The sequence below is a fragment of the Dichotomopilus funicola genome, assembly GCF_033296635.1.
Source record: "Dichotomopilus funicola strain CBS 141.50 unplaced genomic scaffold C8A04scaffold_35, whole genome shotgun sequence".
NCBI lineage: Eukaryota > Fungi > Ascomycota > Sordariomycetes > Sordariales > Chaetomiaceae > Dichotomopilus > Dichotomopilus funicola.
Window position 1 is genome coordinate 34,861 of NW_026944056.1, and position 23,418 is coordinate 58,278.

Consider the following 23,418-nt stretch of genomic DNA (forward strand, 5'->3'; position numbering starts at 1 on the left):
TATACCCTCGTGTGTCCCGTATCCATCTCGGCAAGTGATGAGCCTTTGCCTCCTTTCTAGATGTGCTCCCCATATCACCGGCGGGTTGGCTTTCAACAAGGCCGGGGCCCGGAACGCCAATGCCTGTGTGATTCGAGACGAAGCATTTTGCCGGCCTGTCGTGGTCATGGGGTTGTGTATGTTGATGCGTTTGGTGGGCAGCCCGGCAAGCTGGAGAAGGCTATTATATCGGCCTCATATCCGAAGCTTCCAAAAGCCCATGTCCATGAATGCCGTGGCTGGGCATGCCTTGGGGCCGGATACGAATGATATAACCGGCTTTGACCGATGATTATGATCGCCAGAAGCATCTGCAGTCGACTTGACTCCGCGACCCCGATCGATGACATCTTCCAACTCCAGAAACGAAGCGAAACGCCATCAGATAAATGGTAAACGATGCTCTCACGGGCCGGCTTTCACCCGCTCAACAGATCCCGCACACTCATCCCCCGCGGCGCCGTCGTCGTGCTGCTGCTCGTCCGCCTATCCATCTGGTTCAGCATCAGCAACGCCGTGGTCGCCTCCTGGTCCAAATCCCGCAGCGGCGGCAGCGCTGGGCTGGTCAGGGCCGATCCGTACGCGGAGTGCGCACGCTGCGAGACGTCCGGGTATCCGCCACTGCCAGCCTGCGGCCCGAAGAAGGGTGAGGTGGTGGTGGACGTGGTGTACCCGTGCAGGCGGTAGTCCGACGAGATGGACGAGTACGAGTTGTGCCGACCGGGGTCTTGGGGTCGCAGAGCTGGAGACACGGACGGCTGCTGGGATCGGCTGGCGATGGGAGTGAAACTCGGTGATGGCGCACTAGAGGAGCTAGTCATCTCCACGTCGGGCGAACCTGCGTCAGGGTTGGCACCGTAGCCCTGGTTGTAGGTGTCTCCGAGGGTTGGGGATGGCAAGCCCGAATGGATGGCCGGCCTGGGCTGGGGGTCGAGCTGTGCTTCTGACCCGCACTGGGCCTTCAGCTTGGACACGCAGTCTTCCAAATACCGCACATATTCAATGGATGCCTAGACACGCCAGTTAGCCAAGACGGTCAGGTAAGCCAAGATCCCGTCACACTAACCTGCAGAATAGCCAGCTTGTGCATCTCTCCGGTGCACGCTGGTATCAACCCCTTGAGGACGGCAAACTCTTCATTCATCTTGGACCTCCTGCGACGCTCAATCAGGCTGTGAGCCGTTTTCCTGGCAATCTTTCTCCCAGCCGCGCTGGTTGCCGACGGTTGTTTCCTTTTCGTCCCAGCCGCTGCGGCCGTGGAATTCGCTCCCGCGCTACTCTTAGGCGCGGCCGTCTTGGAGCTCGCGGTCGGTGTCTCGGCGGGGGGTTCCTCTCGGGGCTTCATCTGGATGATCTTGCGGGAACGAGTCGGCGGGGGCGGCAGGGCGAACTGGTCCTTGGGCGGGTTGGCCGCTGACGATCGCCGGCGCGACTTGACGGTTTCGCTGGCCTGCGTGGGGTACAGCGTTGAGGCCGACGTTGGGAGGGCGCTGCGCCCTGCCTCGTTTGTGACGGCCGGTGGCGGCAGCTCAAAGGCTAGCTGGAGGGAGGCCATCTTGGAGCCATCCTGGCCTTTGATGTCTGTGGAAGACCCCGGCGTCGGGGGAAACGTCGCGCGAGGCATCGTGGTCCGTGGAAATGGATGTGGATTTGGATCTCGGGTACCGGCTGACCACCGACTGAAACGAATGGACTGAGCCGCAGGTTCTCAGGACGGGGAGAGCTTGGTTCTGAGGAATGGCGCGTGCCCAGCTTTTGACGGGAACAGCAGCCCGCGCAGTCCGGGGGTCAATGAGATGAAACAAGAATCAAGAGGCGCCACTCAAGCTATGTGAATTGGACACTTTTTGACAGCCAAACTTTGTCAAACAACGTCGAGCAAAAGAGATGAAAAGCGTTTGGGACGGAAGACAGTGGTAAGAGAACGTCGGGTGTTGAGAGGGAAGAAGTCGGGAAAACGAGGGGAGCATGGCATGACACTTGACAGAACAGACATCCAGATCCGAGAATCAAACAGGAAAGCAGCACAAGACTCCCTCCCTCTCTCCCCCCACCCCGGTCCACGCCCCGCGAAGAGTTGAGACATGGCGCTCCAGGCTTTCAGACCACGCACCCACGCGCCTCAGCCTGAGGTCACAGCCGATGAGAAAGGCCCAGCAAAAAAAAGATGGAACGGGAAGGGGAAGGGGGAGGGGGGAAGGAAGCTCGGAGATCGGTCGCGTGCTCAGCTCCCTTGTTGAAGGCACGAGGTGCAATTCAGCACGCTGATTGGCTGGTGGGTTCAATGCGCCCGACAGGGTGGATTTTAACTACAGGAAATAAGCTCCCCAAAGCCCTTATCCCCGATAGAGATAGTACTATTTTATGTAGCCTCCGCTTACACATGCTTCCGCCCCCGTGCCCTGGTCGAGCTTTCCCTTCCGACGAAAGAAAGTCGCCCGCGGGAAGCACCCAGCAAAGATCAAAGCTTCGCTCTCCTGTCGTCCAACGGCCTCGAGGCGCGGCGGCACGCCCCCCTTTGCGCGGCGGGCTCGCTCTGCCGATCAGCCCACGCGACGCCCTGTCCAATGCTTTGAACACGCGCCGGCCTTGGGCCCCGAGTTTCCGGTGTGATTTTTTGGGGGGAGCAAGTTCGAGGGCTTCGTACTTCCTCTTTTGTCAGGTGAATTAGGAGCGATCCATGGGCTGGGGGGAAAAGTGCTCGCGTGCCAATGGCGGGTGTTGGGATTGTGGACGTCAACGTTGGATTTCCAAGGTTGGGGCATAACGTTCCTGCGTACTAACGTTACGTACGACATAGCTGCAATGAACTTCTCACAAAAAATTGACACTGCGGAAGCTTCATATGTTGCTCATTTTAATAGGCATCAATTCCACCTTCGAGGAGGTATACGGATAGTTATCGAACTATCTTCAACACAAATGCTCCTTTCTCACCGACTCGCTCATCCCTCGTGACCTCCCCCTTACTTTGGTGTTTACCCACTTCCCCATCGTTCATCATCTCTCAGCCCCCCACTCCTCTACCTCTCCACCCTAGTATAAGCCAAGCACCCAACCCCATCAACTTCATCAACTTGTCTCACAACATCCCGGCCATCATTTCAGCCTCTCATCTCGCCCATGCAGCCCTTCGACTCGGTAAGAAAAATACCTCTCACTTACACCTCATTACTAGGATACTCCACCTTCGTCGTAGCCGCAAACTCCTCCTTGATACTGCGCATACTCACAAACCGGCCCAAGATAGCAATGCTCCCAGCCTTATCGTTGGTCCCGCTCGCCCGGCTACCGCCAAACGGCTGCTGCCCGACCACGGCACCCGTACTCTTGCAGTTGACGTAGAAGTTGCCCGCCGCGTTGCGCAGCCGGTCCTCGGCGAACCGCACCGCCGCCCGGTCTGTCGCGAACACAGACCCCGTCAGCCCGTACTCGCTCGCTGTGTCGACTAGCTCGCATGCCTGCGCGAACGCGCCCACGGGGTCGGAACTGTCGTCGTAGACGTAGGCTGTGAGAATGGGGCCGAAGAGCTCGGTGGAGAAGAGCTTGTGGGATGGGGTCTTGGCTTGGTAGATGGTTGGCTGCACGAAGTAGCCATGGGACCTGTCGTAGGTTCCGCCGGTGAGGAGTTCGAGGTCCTTGTCGTTCATAGCGTCGTCGATGACGCCCGCGAGTTTTTGGAACGAACCCTCGTGGATGACGGGGCCGAGAAAGTTCTTGTGGTTCCACGGCTGGCCGACCGACAGCTTCTCCGTCTCCTCGACGACGCGGGCCTTGAACTGCGGCCACAGCGATGCCGGCACGTACACGCGCGAGGTCGCGCTGCACTTTTGCCCCTGGTACTCAAACGCCCCGCGCACCGTCTGGATCGCCGCGTTCTCCACGTCCGCCGACGCGTGTAGGAGGTGGAAGTTCTTCCCGCCCGTCTCGCCCACGATGCGCGGGTACGACTGGTACCGGCCCTCCGCCACGCCGGCGCCGATCTGCCCGTACAGCTTGCGGAACACCGCCGTGCTGCCCGTGTAGTGCAGCGCGGCAAACTTCTTGTGCGCCAGCACCTCCTTGGTCACCTCCTCGGGCGGGCCGGGCACGAACTGCACCACGTTGCGCGGCAAGCCGGCCTCGAGCAGGATGTTGTACAGCAGCCAGTTGCTGGCGATGGCGTAGTCGCTGGGCTTCCAGACCACCACGTTGCCCAGCAACGCGGGGAGGCCCGGCAGGTTGCCGGCGATGGCCGTGAAGTTGAACGGGCTGATGGCGTACACGAAGCCCTCGAGCGGTCGGTACTCCACCCTGTTCCACACGCCGGGGGAGTTGTGCGCAGGCTGCTGCGCGTACAACTCTTCTGCGTATTGCACATTGAAGCGCAGGAAATCGCACAGCTCGGCTGCCGCGTCGATCTCGGCCTGCCACGCGTTCTTGCCCTGTCCCAGCATCGTCGCCGCCATGATGTCGTAACGGTACTTGGTGCTGATCAAGTCGGCCGCCTTGAGGAAGATGGCCGCCCGGTCGGCGAACGGCAGGGACTCCCAGTCGGCCTTGGCCGCTAGTGCCGAGTCGATGGCTGTCCGCACGTCTTGGGGCGAGGCTTGGGAGTAGGTTGCCACGGTGGTTTTGTGGTCGGCTGGGTTGACCTGTTTTCCGGTGGAGGAGGTCTTGATCTGTTCGTCGGGTCAGGCGGTTAGCTTGGGCCAGGGCCGAGGTAGGTTGGACACCATCGTAGATTCAGAAAGGCATTCATACCTCCTTCCCACCAATGACGAGTGGCACTTCCAACGCGCCCTTCTTTTGTAAGCTTTCGATGGCCGCCGTTAGGCCAGCCCGCTGTGGTGAGTCCTTCGCATAGTGTTGCTGCCAAAGAATAACCGTTAGCAAGCATGCCTGCATCGTTACACCTTTCAACAGCTAGTAAGCACTCACGTTAGGCTCGTTGGCCACCTTGGGAATCTTGAACGCCGCAATAGTCGACATCCTCGTAGTACTAGGGAGCTTGGGTGTATGTTGCAACCTGGGTTTGCTAGCTGAGAAAGCTGCTCGTGTGATGCCAGAAGGCAGAGACGACGACAACACTCGAAGTTGGCGGGACGCCATGATTATGAGATATCTTGCTTTCCCTTCGGCTTTGCCTCTCCAACCGAACCAAAATACGTCTGAAAACACACACACACACACAACACACAGTGTACTCAAAAAATGAGGGGTCAAGACGAAAAGGGACGAACACCGGTTGGAATCGGCAAGCAAGAAACCCCAAGTTCAAGGAACCAAAGACGTAATGTGGTCAGGTTCCCTCCCAAATCGACCTTAGATCATGCGTGTGTAACCGCGCCTCCGACGTCGTCTTGCGTGGGGTCTTGGTCGAGAACCACCTATCCAGAGAGAGACCTCAATACCTTCGGCCCTCCTTCACCCGGGCCGCCCGCGTGCCTTTGATGCCCAGCTTGCCCAGCCAGCGAACCAAGCACGACTCGAACAAACGCCGTTGGGTCGCTTTCCTGCGGCTTTGCAATGCGCAATGGGGCCTCGCCTGGCCGTTGGCGTCATGAGGGGCAGTGGGGACAAGCCCCATTGGCCAATGGTAGCGCTTGCCGGGTGCCAAGATGTGGGTTGGGCGGAGCCCCCGGCATTCTTATCGGAGCCGGTCAGTGGGGTTTTATCAGTGCCTCGTGCTGCGGGCCGAAGCCGGGGGGGCCGGGGGTCCGGGGGCTTGATGGGCCGAGCTTTTTGGAGGGGGTTCGGCCGGCATAGAGATGGTCACGCGGTCTTTTTGTTACCGGAGCCAGCGGACACCAACCTCGGAAGTTTTGATTGTTGATTTTTGATAGAAAACTGCGATCTCGGAGGATGGTTTGTTCTGGGTGCAGAAGTCTTATATGAGAGCCCTAACAACACGCATCGATGGGGTAACCTTGTCTGTCGAGTGTTTGGTTGCGCTGTGTAAGTGGTTACAGGGGAGTCGAATATCAAGCATGTATGCGAGAAACACGAGAAGAAATCGTCAACGTTGGCTTCAGATCAACTTGTGGTAGAGAACACATTTGACGCCAGGAATACGAGAGGTTATTACACCGCATATTGCTGAGAATGTTTAGGTGTGTTGAATATATTGCATAGGTACCCTTGTGTTGTTGTGGTTTCTTGCCATGGTCCATGTGTAACCGCGATCGTGATCCAGATGAACGTTACTCATGGGCGTTTGTTTTGGATCTGCAGTATAGGTGATACAATCACTCAATGTAATAGACGAGGCCGAAAAACTAGCCAAGTCAAGCCATCCGCTCGGGGATATAAACAGGGCTTTTGCCTTGCCCTCCGGTTGCCCGAACTCAACCACAGTGATGGACGGGATGTTCCGTATGCTGTACCCTCCATTATTGTCTCATACCATTGTCCTTACAACCTATGTCCTAGGTGTTAGTCAAGAATATATTACTCCGAGGGTCCTTGTGATGGTCGCACCACCAAGCCTTATGTTCCAGGCTTGCAGCCCATCTATTGTTTCTGAGATCATTTTGGGCCTTTTGGGTTGCTATGCTCAAGTTTCGGGTTAATTCTCCGTGACAGCTTCCTCGAACGGGATGTAAAATACGAGACTGAGAACCAGTTATGCGTTGTTAGCTGGTTCCCGAGATTATGCCTTGCCCCAGTTTCATCTTCCTGACAACGACAAACGGAGTTGTTCTCAGTCCTTTCCAAAAGGACAGTAACCCCCATCCATCCGACGACAGCCCCCCCTCTAACTTCATATGTCACAACAAGCGGGCCAAATCCCCTCTCCTCCCGGAGGCGTAGCCATTGTGCCACAGTCCAAGCCCTGTCTCTCTCTCTCGAAAACAAAACTCCACAACCCCCAAAATATCAGACCACTTACTCCCCAACCCAACCCAACCCACTGCCACGTTCCATGCAAAGAGACCGAAAGGGGAAGAGCCCGCAAGAGAGAGGCGATCTCAAAACTCCGATGGTGCGTAACACCAAATTGGGACTCGGGCAGGCGTATGTACAACAAGACACACATAAATAAATAAAAGCCTCGCCTAAACCGCTTGAACCGCTGACGCCGCTCACTCCTGCGCCCTGGCCCTGCAGTCGGTTGCTGTGTGGTGAGTTGAGGTAGGGTGTGGTGTGTAACGAAAATACAGACATGCATGCATCACGCAACACAAGAACGTGAAACTTGGCTTGTGAAGCAGAAACATGCTGCATTCTAACCTTAGCTAGCACACACGACGCTTATCTGAGATGGGGCTCTGGCAAAACCTCGATAACAAAACAAGGCGGATCGGGCTTGGGCTTGTATTGTACCACCCACCCCTCGAATACTAAACCCGAAGGGGTGCTTTCGTGCTACAGGTTTGGTGGGTGTGTAGGTATGTCTGCAATATGTATGTAGGTGGATTATTCAGAACGATTTTCTACTTTGGCGCTGCGGCCCAGGGGCGCGGGTCGGGAAGAGAGAGGGCAGAGCCCGAGAAGGCTGGCGGCTACAGGGTGCGGTCTCTCAAGAAACAAGGCAAGAATACCAGGAACTAACAGACGACAACGACGAGCCTCGTCAGTGGCCTCATCCACACCCCTCAGACGCGCAGGTTAAGCCAAGGGTTGTTGGACGTTGATGATCACGGAGACATCATGATATTCAACCGACAAATCCCAGTCAGCAAAACCAAAAACATGGGCTGTTTGGTGCCACGCATTAACTTCCTCACCAGCCTTTTCCGAGAATAACCCTCCCCCCTCGTTCCTCGTGCGTTCCAGCACTAAAGGTGCTTCATCGCCCGAGGCAAGCCAGCGGCACAGGCGCGGGCTTTGCTCACTCGCCCACTTGTATGCGTCGTCACAGCCGGCCCGCTTAGCCAGTAGGTATGAAGCCACACACCGTAGGTTAGGGGCGACATCAGTGAGCCCCGGCCGTGGTTGTACTAGGACGGCGACATGATACTACGACTATCAGCTGAGATGGAGCAGGTTCGGTGCCTCAAAACCGCGCCCGATACCGCTGCTCGGGAACATGACGTTTTTGTCCATCCTCTTGACTCGGCCCCGGGGTGGCTCGATGCAAAGGGCCACAGTCATGCAGCGCTGGGCCGGTCATGTGAGAGTGGACTGTGAGCGGGAATGGTCGTAGGATTGGGGTACTGTTACTTCCCGCTGTTAGCGGTACCTTGTGTGTGGTATATGTACATAAGCTGAGTTCGTTCCCGAAGTGTTTGCTGAGACTAGAAGTTAGGACATTGGGTTGCACACTAAGTTACCCCGTTGTTTGGCCGCAGAGAACACAGTCAAGCTCGAGAGGCCATATTTACGGCAGCAACGTCTCATCTGTCGACCCGAGTCCCAAGTACAATGCTCAGTCAGGAACAGATTGTTGATTCACCGATGGATCCGCGGTAGTGCCTGAAGGTGGTCAGCAAACGCGACGCTGTGAGAGCCTTCTTCACCCCGCTGATTGGTCCAGGGGAAAGCAAAAATTCCATGAATCTGGCTCAGGGCAATTGCCGGTTGTCTGGAACTTCGCATGAACTAGCCTCGTTGGAGATCGCAGGGCGGACTTTGGAGGTCGGGCCCGAGCAAAGCTTTCCCGTCTCGAGCAAACGAGCAATTCGGTGATGATAATCGGACAGGGCGATCGAGATCGTGAGCGTTCACCGCGATCTGACCTCTGGTGACATACCGGCCCGACTCTTGATGACGATGCAAAAGCCACGAAATGTCCACCAGCCCAGTTCAGCCTTGTGGCCTTCCATTCTTGGTCGTAGTCATTGTTGTCGTCGACCGATGCCCCTGGCGGCCCATTCCCGAGACCGTAACGTCCCATCGGTGTTCGAAGTTTGGGGGACGCCAGTTTCCTTTTTTGGCCGTATAAGACAGGACACTTGGGCGGGCGAGCCATCCATCTTTCCTTTTAAGTTTCAGCTCTTCCTTCGCCAGTAGCGAATCAGGTCTGAGAAACGGTCCCCAATGCACGTTCCTGGACTCGGCACGATGGCCCAACCTCCGCCTAGCGAGCCAGTAATGGGACAGAGGTGCCTGGGAGCCTGAGAGCCCGAAAAAGATGCTCGGAGTCCATGCATGAGGCAAGCCCTATCCGAGGCTGAAGGTCCAGATATTTTGCATCCGGTGCCGTTGATTGGTTTGGGAGGCAGGTTTTTCGAACCGTACATTCCGGGCCACGTCGACGTCGGAATCTCATGTAGCCCTGCGGGGTGACCCCCCATCTTCTTTCGGAGGGTTCGGACCATAGAAGTGGGAAAGAACCCGTTTTAATGTGTGTGGTTACTGGTTCGTGAGTCGACCAGCACCGTTGAACTCAGGGGTTCGGAAGTAAGGGAGAACACTTGATGATAGGATAACGGTCCGGAAAGGCGACCAGTAACAATCCCTTGCGTCGGATCTCAAGCCCATCATCGCCTGCGTGAACTCAGTGTTTGTGCAAACCTCGTAAGTCACTTTCGACTTTCGAAAAAGAGTTGCGGAGGTTCCCATTGCTGTGCCGTGTCGGGTAGTATGCTTGAGGGGGTCCTGCAAGCCATCCTACCCAACAGCGCTTCTGTGATCCGCATCGGTATCGGCTGTGCTTTTCATAGTGGTTACAGCAAGCGGGGCGGGGTTGAGTGAGACGTGCCGATGGTGTCGCATAATTTCGCTCAAAACAAAACGATGAGTTTTCGGTGACTTCATGCCGACGACCGCAGAGAACCCCGCCATTTCACAGCCCTCAAGCGGGACGACACCAGCGCGATAGGCGAGGGCAATGCAGCTCTGAGGCGGGACGGTTGTTTGAATGGACAGCCGAGATAAACTTTCCCGCATTGCGCTGGTCGGTTGTGCGTTTGTACGAATGGCGTTAACTTACGTGACGACTGAGCGCTTCTGGAGGCGGGAGATTCGGTGATCAACTGCAATCTGCATGCCAACTGCCCAACTCGCGGCGTCTCGTGCCGCCTGGGCGGTTAGAAACGCCCGGGAAAGGGCGCTGCTAAGCGCAGGGCGCCTTGAGGATGAGGGCTTGCAGATTGCAGATTTACCTGCTTTGGTATGCCGCAGCAGCGCACGGTGTGTTTTCTAAATTGGCAGGCGGGACGGTCCAATGGCTAATGGAGGTCCTGTTATTGCAACATTGTGGTCGCAGCAGTGGAAGTCATGAGATTGCATAGTCTGTGGGCGCCGTATCATCGGATTAAACTAACTCTCCCCCACCTCAGCCGGGCGGCATAGTGTGTAGACGAGGACCTCGACGATGCCTTGATGGAGGGTATGTTTTGGCTTGGTTTCGACTGTTGCCGTTCCAGTGTCCTTGCTTTGCCTGCTCAGACCGTTCGAACGAATGAATAGGAAAGGATTGGCCGACGCTTCGGGCGGGATGCAGAAGTCGGGGATCGTAAGGGCAAACGCAAACACAAACGACCCAGCGAAGGGTGGCCGAGTTTTGGCGAGCATCTCGTCTTGAGTCGAGAAATTATGCGGGTGGTTCCTGGCAGGTTGGCAGGGTCTTGGTGCGGGGGCGTCCAGGTCTGCGCCCGTTCTGGAAAAGCGATCCCACTGCTTGGCACTGCACAGACCACGGGGTCAATGCTTTCCCCGGTAATTACGGAAATTTCCAGGGACAGTTTCTCGGTTCCCCTCTTTGGGGTTTCAGGAACAGGAAACAAAATTCCACCACACATCTCCACAATCGGGCGGAGTTTTTTTTGTTGCTGTCGAACAGACTTGTGAGAGGGCGGGGGTCAATGAGAAAGGCCGACGAAGCCTCACCGCTTCTCGAACACAGGGGCCTTGACCGAAGAAAAAAAAACTTCAGACACGACACCACGGGAGAAATCATAATTCCTGCGGGTCTTGTCGCAGACTTGCCGACCTGCGGACTTTTTATCCGGCAGCGGGGCGATGGCGAACGCCCAAGACTTCGAAGTTCCTTCCACTTTCCAACGGGCGAACCTAGGAACTTGAGTTCGAATCCATCGAGTTTCCTCGAGCACGGGATCCGGAAACGGACCGCTGTTTGTGCTCTGTTAAAGGGCGGATGAGAGTCGAAATGAGACACAACTGCCATCGAAACAGTGCCCCCCTTGCCTCCGAAGTTGCCGAGCAGCTTTTTGTCGTGAGTGACTACGCGAAGTTACTTTCGGGCTTTCAATGGTGACCATCTGCGGTGGGCCAATTCCTCATTCTCACTCACCTTTGCGTGTGGGGGGCACGAAGAAGACCGGAAGAAGGTACCCCTCCTTCGGCTTCCATGCCCGTTTCTGTGCACGACGAGGGCCACTCTCAGCAATCCACCAGTCCATGTGTTGGCCATGTGTGTGGGATGTTCCATTCTCCCCTCTCGTCTCCATCGCAAGCTTCCGCAGGGCCCGCCGGATTACGTGGGCAGGGCAGAATTCGTATCGTGGCGAGTGGCTCGCTATGGCCAAAAAAAGCGGCACACCAAGTGCCTGGATAACTTACTTTGCTATAAAAGTGAAAAAAGACTAAAAAGAATAAACCATAAAAGCGAAAGAAGACAAAAAGAATAAATCCAGAAAGTGAAAAAAGACAAAAAAGAGTATATCAATCAATAAGATTTGATTGAATGTTAATGGATTAGACTTGGGCTATTTGTTTTGGTGTGTCGCTTTTTTTGGCCATAACGAGCGTGGTAACATCCACTCACTGAGAGAGGAACTGAGGACCTGGCAAGCCTGGGCGTTCACATCTTGAGATTACGAGTATTTTCCGTTACAGAACTAACAGGGGGTTTCGGGCGAGCAACCTTTCCCCTGTCGGTTCCTGGCCTGCGAGAACGGCCCCCCGATCGCCGAGACCGTTGACTTGACTGGAAAGAGCTCCCCTGTTTGGCTGGCCGGGCCTCCAGCGCACCCACCACCCATCTGCAAGCACTTCCGCCACGCACGCCAATCCCGAGCGATAAGACCAAGGTTTCTCAAAACAGCTGCGTTTCAGAAAACCTGCGCGGCAGCCCCCCCGCCAGGGGATCTGCTCACCACAGCAGCAGTCAATGGCCGTTCATCTGACAATGTTTTCGCTCGTCACAACGGCCGGGGTTTGTCGTCGGTTGACCCGTGGGAAGAGGCCGTCTGTTGGTTACGGCCACTGCCAGCGCACCATCTCGTCGCACCGCCATCATCAGCCCATCAGCGAGCCTACCTGCACGCCTTTTGTGCCTATGCAGGTCGTTTCACTAGCGTGCGTTGTCGTTTGCAGAACTGACACCACCGACGCCGCCGCCATGGCGCCGAAAGTGGCACCCAGCCTCCTCTGTTCGAACTGGCCCAATGGCCCAATGGACCCCCCCTCTCGATCGACTCGTGGACTGGCCGTTCCTGACCGAACACAGCAAAGCCTGGCTTGGGCTGGCGGCCATGGTGTGCGGCCATGCTTCCATGATGGGGGGGAGGGGCCACGGCGGGGGTATTGCGTTCTCGACGGGGTGAAGTGGTACTGGGAGGTCAGGTACCCTCGTACCTTAACAACTTGGCTGCTTGGCGACCTCTCACAACCACACCCACCCTAACCCACCGCCCATTGCAACCTCCATGGAGTCCGGCCGGATGTGGAGAAGGGCTCGAGCACCCCGGGGTACGAAGGTATATCTGCCGACCTGCCCGGCTCTTTTGCTTCGAAGGATATTTTCAAGCTGGCTCGGCAGGGCACACGCGCTTTCTCACCATTCCGTGTGGTGACCCCCCCCTTCCCCCCAATATACTCCTAGTAGTAGTGTGTCGTCGTTGTCGGCGGTGGCCCCTCTTGTTTACTGGGTCGTTTTGGGAACACAGATACACTACATAGACGTGGGAGCTTGCACTCTTCGTCTCCTTCTTTGTCCCCTGTTCCAGCTCTTCGTGTTCACCCACCCCTCGATTTCGCCCCCAGGCCGCCGTGCCTGGACCGATCGATGCTTGTTCAGCTTAATGGGCTGTTCGGTCTGCTAGTCTGAGTTGGCTAGCTTAATACTGTTTGTTCTCCCCGCATATCTCAGTGCCCGTGTTGTCAATTCTTTCCCTTCCTGTGTCACGGCCATGGCCGGAGCTCCGAATCAAGCTTCAAAAGGTCGATATGAGCCGCCAATTGGGCCGAGACAGTGGAGGGGACCACCATCATGGCTATTTCCGGCTGTTTCAGTGACGACAGCAGCACTAACAAACTCGACGCTAGGAGCAACTAGTCTGCCGGCGCCTACCTCGGCCAGGACCACGGACTCACCCACCGAGCTACCCGGCACAGCCGCTAGCACGACACCGCAGACGATTGGGTTGTACACGGCTTCCCCCGATGTTGGCAACTCGGTAACTCCAGTACGGTAGACCGGCAGTCGTCCCGCACAAGCCTCACGACCAGTACTATGCCCACCGACACTACCACCACGACCGGAAGCTCCCCGACGACTGGTATCTCCGAGTCCTCCGACAATGGCGACTCCGGGATCGGGAGCAACAGGACCTTCATCATCGCCCTCAGCACCGTCCTCTCGGTAGTGGGACTGGTTTTGATTGCAGGGACTATCTTCCTCTTTTGGAGGAAACGGCAACGGGGTTTTCTCTCTAGGGGCGTATCCCCCATCGACGACGATGAAATCGAACGATGGAAGTCGCCTCGTGACGAGAAGACGAGATACCATGCCGGGGACACCGACCTCGAGGGCGACGCCATTTTCCACAAAGAGACGGGCGTCCCGTCATCACACTCCAAACAGCTATCTAACGGCTCCGTGAAGAAGCCCCCGAGCGTGATCGTCTACAACAACCTCAACAACATCAACCGAGGCTACGAAACCCAAGGCACCCGCCACTCCACCGACGCCGATTCCCGCCGTTCCTTCGTCCAAAACCACCCGGCCTTCACCTCCCCCTCTGCTGCCCCATCCCGCAAAACCAGCTTCGACAACATCAACATCAGCAACACCAAAGGCCTCCCCCAACTCCCCATCCAAGCCCGCGCCCCCAACGCCCGCGCCGGTCTCACCGACGAGTCCGTCCCAGGCGACGAGCCCTTCCTCTACAGCCCCAAACGCACCCCCTCCCGCCTCTCCAAACTCCCGTCCAACTCCGCCCTCAACACCCGTCGCGGCCACCACGCCCGCGCCCGCAGTTCCCGCAGCAGCGCCCGCAGTTTCGGGGATTACTACTACCCCGGTGCGAGCACAGGCGGTGCCGGGTCCAGCCGGGCCGGGTCCGACTTGGAGTTGGCCGCCGCCGGGTCGGCCGTGGTGCTGCCGAGGCATTCGCACGACCAGATCCGGCGGAGTAGCCGGAATTCTGGGAATGCTGGCGGCGGTGGTCCACGGCGGAGCAGTCACTCTAGGGTGTACTCGTCTTCTTCCATTCCACCGAGATTGTCGATTGGCGACGAGGTGATGTTTGGGGGGCTTTCGCCTGCACGGCCGAGGTTCCCTGGCGAGGGGGAGATTGGAAGGGCGATTGGCTGAGCGTTGAGGCTGAAGCTAACTACCTAGCTTCGGCTCTCATCAAACGGCCGATTCCTTCTTCTCTCGCTCGCGTTTTTTTTGTTGGCATGCTTGCTTTTTTACCCCTGATTATATATTTTCGACCAAGCAAGCGGGAGTGACTTGACTTAGCGCGGCGGTTCCATGCTTGTTTCCGAAGCGGGAATCGGAACCGGTGACGCTCTGTTTTGCTTTTCTTGCTGCAACGCAACAATTCATCGATCGGGCCGCTCAACTAGCGCCTGCAATCGTCCCTTTGCTTTTTTTTCTATTTATTTCGTTTGTTCACTCTCACCCACCTACTTATCACGAAAACCTTCCATTCATATATATACGACCTACAAACGGAGCTAGCTCGAAGTGCGAGCGAGCAACCGTTTCGTTGAGGAACGAAGTTTGAGTGGTTTTTCTTGTTGTTTTCAGGGGTATACCGGGTATGCAAGGAAGTGACGGACGGGCCCAGGGGCCGCAGATGGACAATGTTGTCTCATGATTTGACGTTGACGAACGATGATGGATATACCCCCGAGTTGCGCGCACTTGAGGAAGAGGAAGGACAGAGAATATCTTGAGCCTTTTGTTCTCAGAGTTGGCCTAGAAGGCCCTGAGTTTTTTTGACTTGGACAGAGTTTTGCGGCTTTTATCCCGTTGAGAGAAGCCTACCGAGTGGCTTATCCAAACTGGCAGCGTGCGACAGAGTCTGATACGATAGCTATATACATAACCTTTTGAAGCTGCAGAATGATAACTGTTCAAAGTATCGCAACATATGGAAACTCAAGTCTTCGTTTTCCGTGACCTGCGTGCTGTTGAAGACCCTCCTCACGCTAACTATTTCTAACAAACGATGCAGAACACTTGCATCTCGTGTACAAATCCGGAAGGGAAAACTTGAAAACAAAGAAAAGTCACCACGTTCCATTCTGTGTGACGAGACATTTTAGCTTGCAGACGGATATCGGGTCGTTCCCTCAAATGGGAGTCTTTCCGGCCTTAAAACCCGAAACGGTTGAGAGGTTCCGGGGCCCTGAGCGGGGTGTGTGCAGCTTCCATGCCTGCTTGCATTCTGTGGTTAGATCTCGAAGTGGGAAAGGAAAGACACTACGATTTGCCAACGGCGTTCATTTTCCACGTTGGGAATCTGCGAAATGACGCTGGAGGCGGGGGGTAATGTCCGGCGAGAGGGAGAAGAGTGTGAGAGTCTGGAGGCCATCTTCGGCAAAGATGGAGTGCCAAAAATAGGGAGGGGTTGGGAGGGACTAGTGTAGGGAGCGAGGGTTGTCACCGGCACTTGTTTGCAGATCACTTCACCCCCTCTTTGACTTACACACTTGGCTGGATAAGTAACCCTAACCCTAATCTATCTTGCCCGTTTCCCAGACCCTCGACGGAAATTGGCAAGATGTTCGTATTATTTCAAGGAAACGAGGTTGCGACTTCGAAATCCAAAGCTGTATTCGTAATCCAAAAGCATGGGCTATCTTCCCGTAGTTATAGGATAATTAGAGTGGGAAAAAGACGTTAACCACTTGTGAACTTTCACAGGTCAATTTACAGAGTCGGGTTAAGCGTGGAAGCTCAGACCCCAGGCCATTAACGCGTCGATTCGTAGCGCGACGCGCCACAATTTTGTCGATTTTCTCCACTACGCCAACTGGTCACTGCCCGAGAGTCGCAAACAACGACTTTCTAATCTGTAGCGCGGCGCAATCGGCAATTCCAACCCGAATTCACAACGGAGAAACAATTGAAGGTTGATCAAGCAAACCTACGCCACAGACCACTTGCAAGCCTTTGAGGGAGACCACGCGACAGCACCACCCAACAACGCGATCGAGCTCCGAGCCTCCCAGCCATGCCTGCACGTAAGAGTGACGCCCGCAAGAGCGATGTCTCGGTAGCAAGATTTGTGCCAGTTGGAGGCGACACCGTCATGGCCACCGACACACCATCTACAGAACCAGCAGCCACACCAGCCGGCGCGGCTGAGTCGGTAGCACCCGGCTCTGCTCCACCACAACTCGGCGACAAGAAGGACAAGGATAAAGAGAAGGAAAAGGAGAAGGAGAAAGAAAGGGACACATTGACTATCGAGGTGCGCATGCCGGATACCCCGGGATCAATGAGGAAAGGCGGGGAGGGAGAGGGAACAATTATTGACAAGAGACCGGGCCACAGGACCTCACACTACCGAAATCGATCATCACCCGCCTCGCGAAGGGGATGCTACCGCCGAATACACAGATACAAGCGAACGCGATCCTCGCCCTGACGAAGAGTGCGACAGTGTTTATTAGCCACCTGGCTGACGCGTATGTTCTGCCCCCCCTCACTCCTTGGCTTTCGATGCCCCTTTTGATTTTGGTCAGGGTCTGACTTGTGGATTGGATGGATGGATGATTAGTGCGAACGAGTTCACGACAGGGGCGAACAGAAAGACTATTACTCCCCACGACGTCTTCAATGCGATTGACGAGATTGAATATGGCTTTATGCGCGAGAAACTGGAAGCCGAGTTTGCGAGTATGCACACCTACCCTTTTCCCTTCTCCACCAGAAGCAGCCGTCCCTAAGTCACAACTAAAACTAACCACTACCTTGAACCCCCCCCTAAAACAGAATTCAACGAAGTCCAAACCTCCAAACGCTCCACCTACCGCAAAAAGGTAGCCGCAGCCAAGAAAGCCGCCAGCCAACCTAGCAGCAGCTCCGGCGTTGCAGCCGACGTTTCCATGATCAGCACCGCTTCAACCACCGCTGGCGGCGGCGACGAAGCCGGTGGTACTGGGTCATCTGGTCAGGCGCGCGCAGCAAAGAAAGCAAGACTGGACCCTTCAGCATCATCGGCTGCCGCGGGTGGTGGGGGGGACGATTCACGGATGGATGTGGACGAGGAGGTCTCGGATGCGGAGACTGTGCCTGAGGAGCAGGAGGAAGGTGGGGATGAGGATGAGGACGAGGAGGATGATGAAGAAGAAGAGGAGGATGAGGAGGAGGATGATGAGGAGGGAGGAGGAGAGGATGGGGATGAGTTGGAAGAGCGGGAGGCGAGGGAGGACGAGGATGAGGCGCTGGATGACGACAGTGATTGAGAGGGCAACCGCGACGCGAAGCTACGCGCGTGGGCTGTGTATGTCTTTCTTGTTATCAGGAGGGCTCGGCAGTTTGGACATGTGGGCGGAGTCGAAGTACTACTGTATGTACATACCTACCACTACCAAGTAACGAGATGCCCAACATCCGTTGGTCGGCCGGTTCTACCACGATCGACCGGCTTTACCGCAGGCATGCATGCGTGCCTATCTGCACGTTACATAGGATGGACATATCGCGACAACTCAGGACAGGAATGATAATAACCTAATCTTCTGAGCATCGCCCACACACCCCGCGCCGTGCCCCGATAAGTTACTGCACCGTTACATTTCACTACAACGCCCGCCCCAGTGAGCGGGTGATGTCGTGCTCTGGGTGATCATCGGGTTCGTATTCTCAGACACGAACTACGACCAAAGACCACATAAGAGAGAGACAAGAACAGGCGATAAACAAAACGGTATGTATCATCCGGTTCAAAATCACGGGGATATGCCGGGCGTTTCTGCTGCAAGTGCTTCTCTAATTACCTTGCTACGATAACGCAACCATAGTTTTCTTGTCCGGTCAGGTCAGGTCAGGTCAGGCTTCTCTTTGGGCACGGCAGTGAGCAGTGAGGTTACATTGTCCAAGAGCATTTACATCGATCGAAAGGGACCGGCCCGCATTTGGTCGGGCATCCGATGACCTCTCTCAACTCCCTAAAAAGAGAGTCAAATGACTCCTTTTTGCATATTAACCTTACGCACTTGGTCGCATCAGACAGGGATATGGCCTTTTCTGAAATCTGCCCTTCATCACAAGGGAGCCCTCACTCCTACCTAGCCCGGTTATTAGTTACATGTAGGAGAAGGGAGAAAGTCCGATCCAACTCGGTTTTCTGAGATCGGGGCTATCGCGTCGTACAAAAAGATAATGAGGAAAAAAAGAGAGGCGCGTTTATTTTCTGATGTTACTCCGCTGGCTGGTTTCACAACGGGCCGTCGACCACGACCACACCGTTGAGGCTGTGAACGGATCCCCCACATCCCTTCCATCACATGTTCCGTTTTTGTTTGCCCTCGCCGGTCTCTTTGTTCCTAGTGTACGAATAGAGGGATGAGAAAAAGGAGACAAACAATCCATGCTTCGCGTAACCCACTCCGTTCGTAGCCACCAAAGGGATGAAAGAGGGGGGGGAAATTCCCTTCGGTTGAATGAGTCCCACTGGATATGTCCTGGTAGGTAGGTAACCAGGTAAGTTCAAGGTTTGACACACACCCAAGCTACCGGCCCGGTCGGCCGGTCAGTCAGTCGGTCGTTCTCTCAACCACTCATTCCCTTACTCTGCTCGATTCGCGCGGAGTTGACGCCGCCACCGGTCGTTGTGGCTTTGTCAGATCTGAGACAAACAGGCAACGCAGCAGCCAGTCAGAAGGGAAATCTGCGTATATTATCCAATTGCGCATGGCTAGCGCAGCGCGTCTGTCTCTAGTTGCTGCTCAGCCGGGATTTAACGTTACCATTGCACTGCGTCTCAGTTGGAAGGGGGAGCATGTGAATAATCGAAAGGACGCATCGCATCGGTTAGGTTTCCTTCCGAGGATTTGATCACCCGCGAAAGAAAACAAGGGCAAAAAAGGGGGAAGGTGGCAATAGTTGTTGGCGTCAGTTCAGGCTGGAATATGCGAAGCTGATCGAGGGGGCTAAGACGGCCATCAAACCAGGTCGTCGCCCCCAACAGGGTTTGAGTTAAGCGAATCCAGCAGGAAGGGTAGCCCGGGTGGTGGATGAGAAACGGGTTGTAAACAAGTCTAAACTAAGCAAAAACCGGACTTCGGCTTCGCCATCAGTTGTCGTTCAACTAACATGCACAATAGGTAGGTAGCAAGCTTTCAACAATAGAGGAACAAGCACGAGTTTCAAAAAGTTGATTTGTGTCCAAAAGAATAACAAAAAGTAGGTGTTATGGTAAAACAGGCAGCACTGAAGAGAAGAAAGGGTTTCAATCCAAAAATACGAACAATGTTCACAGCCGGCCAAGTTACACGTAAAAATGTTGCAGCGCAACGCAAGAATCCCACAGTATGTGCCTCCCATGTTCCCTCAGCATCAGCCAGCCGACACCAAAACATTGCAGTATGGGAAAGCCGACAACAAAAATGATGCGCCCAGAGAGCTCGTAGGAAAGGAGATAAGGGGTGTGCGATGTTAGACAGAAAACGCTGAAAGTGTGAGACTGGGTGTTGTGTGCAGGAAAAAAAGAACGGAAATCCTCCCCCTAGTTAAAAACTCCCGAACCTGCCCCCCTCTGACATGAGCCCCGTGTTCGTCGTGGCCGCATAACATCGAAAATCGCAGAAGATAGCCCTGCAAGGGGCGATGCGCGTTTGTTCATTAGCCAGAGCGTTCGTAAACAGTATCCGCATCGTCGTGAGTATCATCGAGAGTCGAATCGAGTCGGGTCGGGCTGGCAGAGGACGGAGACGCCGAACGGGCGGGCGAAGTAACCAAGCCAGAAAGAGAAAGGAAATAAAGTAATAAGCGGAAAAGTAGCAGAAAAGGAGGAAAAAACAAAATAGCGAGGTATCACAGAGAAAAACAGAATGTGTGAAGTAATGCCCTCCCCAGACTCCTCTATCCCCCGGAACTGGTGGTATCTTTCCTTGCCGAGCCCGGATGCTGCAAGCCGATCACACCACTTACGTCCCCATACCGAGAGCAATTTGCCTTCCCATCAGTAACACATGATGCCCAACCCAACCCAGAGAGAAGGAAATAGAAAAGCTGGAGGTTGATGGAGATTGCTGCCTTGCAAAGAAGATCCACCACAGGATAACGTCTTGAAATATCGCAGAAACTCGTGGTATTCCAAAATTGAGGAGCCCACATTGGGCATGGGCGGCGGACCATCCAAGCCTCGGGGGTTCACGCCGTCGGTCCGTTGGCCTGCTGCCCCCTCAGGGCGAGTCCACCGCCGGTGTGGGACGGAAAGCTCACTGGGGTTGATTAGCCCACCATTGCTGCGGAGCCTGCGGCTGCGACCAGCCCTGCGTGACGGCCGGCGCCTGGGGGCTGGATTGCATGTATTGTCGCGGTGTTTGGTCGGCCGAATACATCCCCGGGGTCGCGCCGGCACCATAGCCCTGACCCATGCCCGGCATACCCGAGTAAGGCATGCTGCCCTGTTGGACGGGGCCCGAGCCGCTGGAGTGCCGCATCTGCGGAGCGGGGGGTTGCTGGGGATGAGGCGACGGCTGAGACTGGGTCGTATAGGCCGAGTAACCGTGCTGGGGGGTCTGCGGCGTCGGCGGCCACATCTGGCCTTGCGAGTAGCTGTAGTTTTGCGTCGCCTGCGGTAGCGTTGCCGAGGTGCCTGGAGACGAATAGGTCGGCCTCGATGTGCCCTGGGTTGAGTCATGGGTCATACCTCTCAGTGTGCTCTGGCCAACCGGATTCTGCGCGTGGAGCGGCTGGGAGTAGGGAGCGGCGCTCATCATCATGGGGCTCTGATTCGGAACCAGCCCGGGCTGCTGCAGGGTGCTCGTGGTCGCGTGGGTCGCGGGCCCAGCACGGCTGGTCGGCACTGGAGCATCGGTCGAGCTGATGGGTTGACTAAGTGTCGTCGGCGGGGGCTGCTCATGCGGCCTCCGCCAGATCGTCTGCATGTAGTCATTTCGCAAGTCGCGTTGCTGGTTAACAGAGCGGTTGAACTCGGCCGCATGGTGGGCTTGGGCATGGAGCTCGGAGATGGGGGAAGGCTGGATCCGGTCCTGGTAAGGTGGCCCGGTGATTTCCTGCCGCGGACCAGTCTTGAGGATGGTCGAATAGTCCCGGCTCCGCGTATCGTTGTACTCTGGTCCTAGTGTTATTACAGGCATTCTGGTCGAGTTTCCCGGTGGTCCGCCAAGCATACCTGGTTGAACGAGTTGAGGCTGTGGAGCGCCACCAAATTGACCAGCATTGGTGCTGTACACGATTTCGCCGTGCGGTGCCCCAAGAATCGCGGTACTGTGGTTCGCCTCGGCTTCGCGAGCCTTGGAAGCACCCGGCCGTTTCTCGCCTGCCGGATCGGCCTCGGTGAACCCCTGCTTCCGCGCCTTCGTCTCCCAGTAGTCATCGCGAACCCGCCTCCCGTTCACAATGACACGGCTCCCGAACTGCCGGAACATGCTCCTAGCGGTCACGATGGCGATCTGGCGCGACCGGTAGGAGAAGGGCAGGATCTCCTGGTTTACCAAATCATCCTTCTCGACCTGGCTGGCGATGATTTTGTAGAGAGACCTGTTCTTGTTGAACAGCAAATAGGAATCCCGGTACCCCAGAACGCGCGCGCATTCGGTGGCGAGCATAAACAGCTTGTCTCCGCGGTTCGGCACAAGGAACGTACGGCAGCGGTATTCACGGTTTCCTGTGAGCTGGCCATTCGCCATCACCTTCTTCTCGCCAGCCTCGTCGATTTCCCGCGGGAGGTACTCATCTCCACCAGGCCCCAGTTGGTCGGTTGTATGGTCGCGCACTGTCGGGAGTGCCTTCAGTGTCGACTTGGTCGGGGTAGCCTTGGGAGGCGAGGCCTGAGTAGGTGCGTATGTCGGCGTCTGAGCAGGTAGCGGCGCGCTATGGTTCTGCGGCGTCTGCGGCGGAAGTGACTGCGGGGTGTTCGCTACGGGGGGGAGAGGTGCCGGGACGGCACTCTCGGGGGCACCCCCGGATGTCCTGGACTTCATCGGTCTTCCTCGTTTCCTCGGCTTGTCACTACCTAAATGCGAGTAAAAACGGGGTCAGTGTGTGATGGCGGGTTATACACAAGCGTGCACTGGGGGGGTTGCACGGTGAGAGGGGGCAAGATGGGGTGCGACGTAGGTACGGCCGAAGGTCGATGGCTGGGGACTCTTGGTACACCTAGTCATGGACGAACGAAAATCGGGGAAAAAAGGACGACCCTCGACGTACCGTCACCTCCCGTTGAACCAGGCGGTCCTAAGTCCCCGAAATCGTCGGGGGAACGGTTTCGCTTCACGCCTCTTGCGGCGGGCTCGATTAGGTCTGCGCCGTACGGCCTGTCAGCATTGTGCGCAAGGTAGTGGTGGTGGGGCGGAAAGCCGAGAGCGACGGAGTGGCGCGGCCCATCGCGAGAAGGTTGCGACGAAAGAGGAATTGCACCGCATCGAGGAGGAGCAAACGCCGGCTTCAACGACAAAGAGCAATGCCTAAACAGAGATCAAGTCTCAAGCTAGGTAGCGCAGACTACCTGCCTACTCGAGGCGACGCGAAAGAAAAAGGGAAACGAGAAACAGAGCACCGAGGATCGTGAATCGTGGACCAGAAATCCTGTGGAGGTGTCGCGCGGCATGCCACGGGCGCGGCGCTTGTGCGCCTGCACCAGCAAACCGCCTAGCTGGGCGCTCCAAGCAGAAAAGAATCAGCGACTGGATGACGCACCTGTGTTAAGCGCGGCGGGATTGATTGTTGCACTATCGGCGCCGTTGGGCTGTGCAGTGTACATCAGTGCCGTCGACGTCGACCACGCCGATGGGTCTGCGAAACGACGTGTCTTGATATAGTTGGGCTGGGCTGGTCTGGGGGGGGGGGCGATGGAGGAGGGGCGACACGGGCAGCCAAAAAGCAAGGCCGCTGCGTCAGTCAGAGAGGAGCCGCTCAAAGTGGCCGCTGTCCCTGGCTCCCTGGTTCTGGGAATGCACGGAGCACGGGTGCTGCTTGCTGGGTGGTGCAGACAAGGGACTGCTCGTGCATGTGCTGTGGTTGGCGCAAATCCCACAGGCTGCTGCTCCAGATAATCGGGTTGTCGAATGAAAGGGAAAAAAAAAGTCGACGTTATAAAAAGAGGGTTTCTAGGACCA

At 56.1% G+C, this 23,418-nt stretch overlaps 5 protein-coding genes across 5 annotated transcripts; 2 read left to right on the top strand and 3 right to left on the bottom strand.

Annotated features, from left to right (window-relative positions):
• Positions 1-458: 458 nt before the first annotated feature.
• C8A04DRAFT_37589 (uncharacterized protein) lies at positions 459-1,663 on the bottom strand (the record flags this gene model as incomplete). Its single annotated transcript, XM_062783932.1, has 2 exons — positions 459-1,049; positions 1,106-1,663. The coding sequence occupies 2 exons, from the start codon at positions 1,661-1,663 to the stop codon at positions 459-461; spliced, it is 1,149 nt and encodes a 382-aa protein (XP_062636598.1).
• Positions 1,664-3,200: 1,537 nt separating this feature from the next.
• C8A04DRAFT_37590 (Aldehyde/histidinol dehydrogenase) lies at positions 3,201-5,130 on the bottom strand (the record flags this gene model as incomplete). The annotated part of the gene is made up of 3 exons (XM_062783933.1): positions 3,201-4,700; positions 4,783-4,890; positions 4,960-5,130. The coding sequence occupies 3 exons, from the start codon at positions 5,128-5,130 to the stop codon at positions 3,201-3,203; spliced, it is 1,779 nt and encodes a 592-aa protein (XP_062636599.1).
• Positions 5,131-13,058: 7,928 nt separating this feature from the next.
• C8A04DRAFT_37591 (uncharacterized protein) lies at positions 13,059-14,464 on the top strand (the record flags this gene model as incomplete). Its single annotated transcript, XM_062783934.1, has 2 exons — positions 13,059-13,294; positions 13,336-14,464. The coding sequence occupies 2 exons, from the start codon at positions 13,059-13,061 to the stop codon at positions 14,462-14,464; spliced, it is 1,365 nt and encodes a 454-aa protein (XP_062636600.1).
• A 1,873-nt stretch (positions 14,465-16,337) lies between these two features.
• Positions 16,338-17,574, top strand: C8A04DRAFT_12560 (DNA polymerase epsilon subunit D; the record flags this gene model as incomplete). The annotated part of the gene is made up of 4 exons (XM_062777375.1): positions 16,338-16,475; positions 16,649-16,794; positions 16,887-17,005; positions 17,102-17,574. The coding sequence occupies 4 exons, from the start codon at positions 16,338-16,340 to the stop codon at positions 17,572-17,574; spliced, it is 876 nt and encodes a 291-aa protein (XP_062636601.1).
• A 2,979-nt stretch (positions 17,575-20,553) lies between these two features.
• Positions 20,554-23,063, bottom strand: C8A04DRAFT_37593 (chromatin remodelling complex Rsc7/Swp82 subunit-domain-containing protein; the record flags this gene model as incomplete). Its single annotated transcript, XM_062783935.1, has 3 exons — positions 20,554-22,316; positions 22,511-22,603; positions 23,000-23,063. 3 exons carry the CDS (start codon positions 23,061-23,063, stop codon positions 20,554-20,556), a joined length of 1,920 nt encoding a protein of 639 aa, XP_062636602.1.
• Between the last annotated feature and the right edge of the window lie 355 nt (positions 23,064-23,418).